Consider the following 8,771-nt stretch of genomic DNA (forward strand, 5'->3'; position numbering starts at 1 on the left):
TCATTACCATCACAGACCTTGGTGATAGGAGTCACATGTCTAGTCATGTGGTCATACTGGCATTATAAATAATAATTAGGTATAGGATAAATTCAAGAGCCTGGTTTAATCTTTGTAATCCTTTTGGCTGTTTTTGTTAGTGTTTCTCTGTTTTTTGGGTCACCTCAGGGTCCACTGAATCAGGGGCATAGCTAAACCTTCCCTTTCATGTGTCTCTTTACTGCAGACAACCAGTAACGTTATTGCTATTTATTTTAACTGATTGGAAGTTAAAAGGATCTGTATGAGTTTCCATGTTACGCTAAAACCAAATGGAGTATTGCTCCTTACTAATTTGATTTATTATAAAGTGATGTAAAAGAGCAGTTTTTTCTCATGTCCACAGACATGTACTCCTTTATTGTAATGCTGCAGTTCATATTTCACAAGCTTCTTTGATTTCTGTAGCCTCCTAACTCTATTGTTTCTTTTGATCTGTGTGAGATGGGGGAAAGACGGGGGATAAAGTTCTGTAACCTAGCATGTGTGTTGTTTTGTATTGCAGGGGCATTCTTCCTCTATGCCGGGTTTGCTGGTATGGGACTCATTTTCATCTACGGCTGCCTTCCTGAGACTAAAGGGAAAAAACTAGAGGAAATTGAATCTTTGTTTGAAAACAGGCTATGTACATATGGTATTTCAGATTCTGATGAAGGGAGGTATATTGAATATATTCGGGTGAAGGGAAGTAATTATCATCTGTCTGACAATGATGCTTCTGATGTGGAATAATTTTCAGCTGCTGATATATTAATCATTTAAAAGCCTTCTGGGGGAAGAACAGCTCTTGGTGACCTCACTGCCCTGCTTCTGGTCTGGTTCTCCTTTCTACTGCCTAGTTACAAATGCCTTCGTGTACTAAAATACTTCATTTGGGAGAAAATGAAACGTAATACTGTTTGCTTGATCATGGAAAGTAATGGTTCCCAAAGGGGATCTAATTCTTCCACTGTATGAATTTACCAATGGTGTGCAATACACATATCTGTGCATTATACCAAATGAAATGCATATGATGTACCATACTGTATATCTTTATTTTTCTTTGCTGACAAAAGTTAAAATAATGTAATAACTAATCAGCAACCAGATGAATCATAAAAGTAGAATAAACCTGGGAACAGGGGCTGGGTTCACAAAAGAACTTTAACTTCTAGGCACCTAAAAAATCACTGGGATTCACAAAATGGGAGTTAAGCATTCAGGCTTCCTCTGCAATGACTGGCGGGATATAGGCACTTATGAATGGCATTCACCAAAGCCAGCGCATTAGGCGGATTCCTCTAGCCAATGGGAGATGCCGGGGGGAGGTGTCCTAAGCCCTGTCCCTCTCTGAGAGTTTGGCACGTAAATCCAGGCTGGAGGGAGGCATCTCCTTCTCCTTGGGATTCTCAGCTGCAAGCCCTCTCTTAGAGATACATCAGGAGTTAGGGCACTCACCTGAGAGGTGGCAGATCCCTGTTTGAGATCCTTCTCAGTCTCAGGTGGACGGGCGACTTGAACCAGGGCACTCCCACGTCCCCGATGAGTACCCTAACCACTGGGATAAAAGTTGAGTGAAGTCCCCCTCTGCATCCTCCTCCTGTGAGCGTGGATCTAAGATTGGGCCCCGCAGCGAGTTAGGCGGACGAATTCCTATCTTCCCCTGGTTTGTGCATTGCACTGGGGCTTAGGCATCCAGACACCTACAGGGGAGCCATAGTGCATGTACTGAGAGGCACAATATCAGCATCAAGGGGAACTTTTAATGCAAAATCTTAGGAACCTACAGGGTTTGGCAGCAACTGAGCAGGGGTTTTGTGAATCCCAGTGGTGCCTGATCCTGGGATTTAGGTCCCTAAAGTGGCAGTTAGCTGCCTAAATCTCTTTGTAACTCTAGCCCTATGTATTTGGGCTCTATGTTTTTGCTACAGGAGCCTGAATATGAAATAAGCAGAATGAGAAATCCACAGGATGCTGTAGAAATTATCACACAGTTTGAAAATACAAATATCTTCTGTCTTTATGGGAGAGATGTGTCTCCTAATAGGATTCCACTCTTGTTTCTTTGCATTGATATCCAAAAGTCTGTACTAAATTGCTCCGTGTTTCAACTCTAGTGTCACAGTGGATGTCAGTTATATTACTCTATCCAGATATTGATCTTTGACCATATATTACGATCAGTAGTTGGTATTTGTGACCTACATTGCCAAAGAATGACCTTAAGCTCACAGTAAGGTGTAATTAAACGTTATTGCCTGGACAAATAAACTGACACATATTGATAAGTGCCACTTAAAGGCCTAAGTTAACTGGAAAAAAGTGATTTTTCATTCCCATTTGTGAATCTGAGCATTCGGGTACATGTCCAGTTTTGAACACAAATATCATCAGTTTAAAAAAAAGAAAAAAAAATAAGGATAAGATCTTGTGTTGATAAGTTCACAGCAATCACTGCCTCTTTGCTCATTAATATACATGTCACTTTCAATTTTTGTTATGTTCAAAGTAAAGAATTTCTAGCAGGTCTTTCCTCCCTTTACTCAAACAGTGTCTTTGGATCTGAAAAGAAAATTAGCAGTATTCAAATGCTGATATTTACTCTTATTAATTGTCTTATGAAGCATTGCAAAATTGTCAGGAAAATTCACTGTGTCAGGCACAAAAAGCTGCTCACCCACATTCACCATGGTAATGAAAAAATTAATGGTATTTTATTCACCTGCCAAAAAAATTACTTGCATTGGCAAGTAGAATCTTACAAGGCTGCATTAAAATATCATCATATTGTCCTCCCTCTCCACCCCTTACCCAGTTAATCCTTCAGAGAAATAATTTTTAAAAAAAATTTGGAAGCTTGAAGTCATACCCCTGAAATTCACAATGGAGAAAAAATCCCTTTTCACATATACTGTTTCCTCCCTTTCTTTTCATGATGTACAGTTTTGATGAAAATATATGAGATTGTTGGGTTTTATAGATATAGGTCTGGAGGCCTTTTCATGGATTGAGAGACATATTTTGAATGTGGGTTTGCTCTCTGAATGTTATTGGTTGCCTAATTATTTTTAGTGGGTCACACATGGGTGGTAAGTTTGTATTGTAACTCTTTGCTAGATCTGATTTATATTGCTCTATATAATTTTATACAGGGGCTTTTCTAACTCCTTGAGTTTTCTTTGAATTGTATGTTTTGTCAGTTGAGTGTGACTGTCTTTTTAACTTTATAAAACTGTTAATGAAAAGAAATGTTTAAAAAGCAAATATTTTAAAACATCCCTCTGTAATTTGGTAAAGGAGGAAATAAGCATGACAAACAGAGGGTTTTTAAATAAGTCAGAGTCACTGAGTTTTGGCATGATTGGACTCTGAATATGCACCTGCTCAGTGAGAGGGCCAGGCTCCCAGGCCTCAGATCTCTGCTCTCAAGTATGAGATGTTGAAAATGTTGTAGCACGTACAAGTTCAAATGTGCATTCTATTAGGCACACCGTTGCCAGTTTATAGCCTTCACTGAAGGCACAACTTAGTCTTAAATACTTTTATGGGTAAACTGGCTTCTGCCTGACCCCCAAAAGTCTATTCTCCAAGGCCATGCATCAGAAAAGAATTCCTATTCAGGACAGCATGTAAGCGCACGTTTAAATGCAGTCCTGAATAGGGACAGACTTTAGCACATATCTCTCCTAAGGCCCTGACCCAGCAATGCACTTAAGCATGTGCTTAACTTTTAGCATGCGATTAGTCCCATTGATTTAAGTGCTTTTGCTGGACTGGGGCCTAAGCCACTTGAAATGCAGCAGATCACTAACAGCTTTAGTGATCAACTGTCACTCCACTGCACCAACATCTATGATTAGACAAAATTACTGCACCGCTGTCACTCATTTGGCATAACTGAAGTAAAGTGACTGTAATAGGAATTGTCACAAGATCAGTGACTTGTTTTTCTGCAAATGCTGGGGCTTTTGAGCAAAAGAAGACCATTATCCTTTGTCAATAGTGTTTCTTGAGTGTTCTCATAAACTACATTCCGCTGTGCACAGTACTCTGCTATATTTCTGACACTTACAACTTTTATCTTATTGTAGACAATTTTCTAAAGTCATGCATGACATTTCCCTACGCTCTTGGCATAGAGACTAAAAACACAATGCATTTCAGCTGTGAATGCAGCTGAGTAATGAGGGCACAAAACCTACTGGCTGCTTTTCTGTCACCTTCTCTCCCCCTCTCTGCTCCCCGCCCCGTGGAGTTGGATTTAAGTCTTCCTTTTACTATTGCTTTATACAAAGATAATATTCCATCTCTTATAAGTATTAGACATAATACCAAGCATTATTTATAATAAAAACAAGATCAACTGAATACTTGAATTAACCTTACATAATTGGGATTTTATTTTTAGAATTTATAATGTATGAAGAAAACTAAACAAATATTTCTATTTTGCAACAGGTTTTAATATTTGTGCATATTTTACTTTCTAAGAGATTTTGCTAGTGTGGGTAGACTTACTAACATTCCAGATAAAAGGATATAAATACAATGTAGATGAATAATTTCTTATGACAGGATTTTAATTTATAAAAGAACATAAATAGTATGTCTAAGCACAATATCATTTTTATTAAAAGCTTTCTGCAGAAGATGTGAAATTATTTCTTCACAAGTACTACACGTTTAATTCAGGGCATCAGGAAAGTTAAAGTAGGATTGGTGGTATAATTTTGGCTACATTGGCACATGAGTTACATACGAAATTCCCCAAAATGTAGGTATCTCTGATGCTTCAGATCATGTAGGTTTGATAATAGGTATAGGAGATGTTAGTCCAGATGCATATTTTATTTTTTAAAATTTTATTAAAAATTAATTTGTTAATCTGTAGAGTTCCAAAGCTTCTTTAATGTAATTTGCAAGTTGTTTCTGTCCCTCATCAAATTGCTGGTCAAATTGTGGGATTTTTTGTCTTTTGTTTTTTTTAATTGCATTTGAAGATAATCATTAAAGTGGACTAAGCCCTTCAGGAATCATTTAGAGATCATTTAGCAATGAAATTTAGTTGCTGTGCATACGCAGTAAATAATTTTTATCTTGTGAGTTGTAGTGATAGCAAGTCCGAACCTTGTAATAAGGGAAGAGGCATTAAAATAAATGTTGTTGTGCCAACTTCTTTTTGAATAAAATGGAAGTGGCAATGTCTTTCTTGTATAAGAGTTAGTGCTGGAGAAAAAAGAGCCAAGATGTCATATTAAGGACTCTGAAAGTAACATTACAGTTGAGACACCCATCAAGGAGAACAAGGAGTTGTCTTTTACTTACCTCATTATACATTAACCAGCGAGTTGGGGATATGCAAGGTTATTCAGCAAAGTGAATGTGCCAAAAGGGAAACCCTGCCACCTCCTTTGCAGGTGTGAATGGACATTTGGCAGGGGCAATGCTGTAATTCTGCCCCGTAGGAGGGTAGAGAATGGTAGAATGCCCTTGTGTGGTATGGAGCCAGTTCCCCAGATTACTCCCTTTAACATCAGAGCAGGTGTGCCCCATGAAATTAGATGGCATGGCAGGAGTGAGTTGGAAGAAGGATGCAATTGCTTCACATGTCCTCCAGTCCCAGCTTCTCATAGGAGGGTGGGAACACTGGGCTGGAGCTTGGGTAGAGATCTGTGAAGAGGGAGCTCCCTTTCCTCTGGAGCTCCCCATTGCTCCCCTGAGTTCCTTGGGTTGGGCACTGGAGAGAAGTTTTGACCATAAGGATCCAAAGCTCATTGCATTAATGAGAGTCTTTCCTTGGACTTTCCGGGCTTTGGAACAGGCCCTGTGTGCAGGCGTAGCTATGTGCAATGGGATAAGATGAACCAGAATCATAATTCTCTTTCTTTGTTTCTCACCTTTAACATTATTTTAACAAGGATTTTTTGTTTTTAACTTTACCTGCAATTTACAAAAAGAAGCTTTATTGTCCGGACATTGTTAAAAGAGCGATGTCGCATTCCACCTTAGAGAGATATTTTAGTATAAAAAACAAAGTTCTGCTAAGCACTTTAAAAAAGCAATGATATTTGTGCACTTTTTCTGAGAGATTGAAACTGACCAAATCCCAGTCCTCTTCAGCTAGAAGAAAATAGAGCTTTGTGTACCAGGCCAGAAGCAGATAGCCCACAATATGTGCTTTATGGAAACGTGTTTTCTTGCGGGTAACATTTACAGCTTACATGTAGCTGCTGCCTATAAAAACGATTCTGAATTATTCTCCAGATTTAGACAAGTCACTTTTTTTGGTGCAAAAATACATGTTGTTTTCTCTAAAACGTCATAGCCTTGTGTACAGTACAGTTAAGCATAATCCATGAAGTGGTTTAGGTTGTGGCAGTGTTAAAAATGTCAGACCAGTAAACTCTTCTAGGTGAACATTGTTGAAGAAATATTGTTGTTTGGGTTATTGGGGAGGCAGACTCCCTAGAGGCAACTATATAGATTTTAAAAGTCAGAGATAATGGCAGTTCTTGCGTATTTTGTGTATGTTTTCACATAGAAGAGTTTTTTATGTGCCAATAATCATCACTGTGGTGTTTTGTAACAAAGTGTTAATTGTGTTCCAAAGTACTGTAGAGGAAAATATTTTAGCCACACAATCTGTTTGTGTTAACTGAAGGCCCATTTCTAATCTCACTTACACGAGTTTCTCAACAGTTGACTTCAGTGGAGTTACTCCTGAGTCACACCAGTGTGTAAGTTAGACCAGAATCAGGCCTGACGAATCCTGGAGTTTCTGTAAATCCTTACTTTTTTATGTAATAGATGTACAATATGTTACAGTTGAGTGATTTGGCATGTGTAATTATAAAGCTCTAAATATGATTCTGTTAAACTGTACACTTTTTATTTGGATTTTACTTTTCAAAAGTTAGTTTGACATTTTATCATATTTATATGACTAACAAGGGGTAGAACAGATTAGTAATGTCCATATGCTTAAAAATACAAATAAAGTTTGTGAAGGCCTTAAAATACAAGCAAACTTATCTCATTTCTTTAAACATTCAGCGAAATTAAGAAAGGATTGAAAACATAACCATCGTGATTTCTGAACAAAGGCTTAGCCTTGTGGGGCAGATCCTGAGCTGGTATCAAATAGTGGGGTTTCATGCTTTAGCAGACCTTCTGCAGTTTATGCCAGTCTCAGTCCAGGAGAACACAATCCCATGCTCAGTTTTAAGCACTTGTAGTCCCAGAAGTCAGTGGAATTAGTCTTGAAATTAAGCACGTGTTTACGTGCTGTGCTGGATCGGGCTCCAGCCACGAATCAGGGCCTATATATACAGCAACTACTCATTTAGACTCTGTCAGAATCTTTAACTTCATATTTATCTAATGAAGTCACATTTAGAATACTTGAAATAACATGTTATTAGAGACTAAATTTAGTTATATTTATGTGCTTATTACTAACACGTACACGTGAAGCTGGTGGGCATACACTAATCCCTGAATGCATGTTATAGTATGTGGTACTTAAGAAATGAGTTTTGGCAAAACTAATGTGAATATGTTATTCACCAGCCTGTTGAACATGTGCTGTTTCCTTTTGCAGCCAAACAAGCCTATAATGTATGAAAGTGTTGTACATTTTATGACATTTCAGTGATGTAAAGTTAAATGATTGTTCTAACGGCTTTACATAAAAAATAAATATCTTCAGAGAATTGTTATTGCCAGACTTGTAAATGAGCAAAATAAAAGGTAAGATAGAAAGATTGTCTAATTAACTAGTTTTATTTGTACTAGAATTTAGGTAACTTTTTATAGCTGGAAAAACAAATCATCTAGTGAGATGAACTAGAAATGAGATATAAATATTGGCCTAGATGATATAAAATATTTCTTAATCTATTTGATTGCTCTGCTGTTAAATAACATTAGTAGCTGAAAGCCCAAGATGACACACGTTTCATTCATAAAGTCGTGTGTGCTTAAAAAAAAAAAAAAGCCAAAAGTGGCTGAGAACTTAAAAACTGGATGGTAATAAACCATGAATCCCACTGCTGGTTGAACCTGGTAATATTCTAAACAAAAATAGCTCTGTACGATGCTTGCAACAGGTTCCATCACTTCACACTGACTCAATAGACGTTTTAGGCTTCAGAGTCCCTGGAATCTTATTGTTCCCCCTTTTGACCCAAATGGGCTAGCCAAAGTTTAGGCCCCTGGGCGTGTTACAGCCGGGAATAGACATTGGTGATAGGTATTTCTGTGATGCAGTCTTGTTCATTTACAAGGAATGTACAACATCTGTGTTTCTGAATGCAGAATTCACCAAGACCAAAAGAAACCATTCTTAGCTTACCAGAGCCCCTTTTAGCCAACACTAGGCCCAAAAGCACTCACTCCAGCTTTTTCCTGGGTCACATTGTGCTTGCAGGCTCCTGCTTGTTTTTTTCTTGCCTCTTTTCCTTTGCCGCTCTCTCTCTTTTTGTCTGCTATTTCAGTATCTATGTGCTCTCTCAGACTCACCCCCACCCCTTCTCAAAACAATACTCAGCCCAAAAGCTCCAGGGCAGGTCCACACACCCTTTTTGTCTTAGGTGGGCGTATGTTTAGAGTTATATTAATTGACGGATGAGTTCACACCTACCAATCTCAACAGGGCTTTCCAAAGCAGAACAAGGTTTCACTCAGCTCATTATTATTATATAGATATCTCAAAAATAGGGAGTTTTTCTAATGATGGTGGTAGCACTCAC

At 38.1% G+C, this 8,771-nt stretch overlaps 1 protein-coding gene across 1 annotated transcript in view; it reads left to right on the plus strand.

The window, feature by feature from the left end:
* Positions 1 to 7,782, plus strand: part of SLC2A13 (solute carrier family 2 member 13) — a 366,744-nt gene extending 358,962 nt beyond the window's left edge. The window contains exon 10 of the mRNA XM_050936208.1: positions 545 to 7,782. Within this exon, the coding sequence (XP_050792165.1) occupies positions 545 to 771 (227 nt within the window). The 3' untranslated portion in view covers positions 772 to 7,782. The remainder of the gene's footprint in view (positions 1 to 544) is intronic.
* Positions 7,783 to 8,771: the final 989 nt, after the last annotated feature.

This window comes from Gopherus flavomarginatus, chromosome 1 (assembly GCF_025201925.1).
Source record: "Gopherus flavomarginatus isolate rGopFla2 chromosome 1, rGopFla2.mat.asm, whole genome shotgun sequence".
Lineage (NCBI taxonomy): Eukaryota > Metazoa > Chordata > Testudines > Testudinidae > Gopherus > Gopherus flavomarginatus.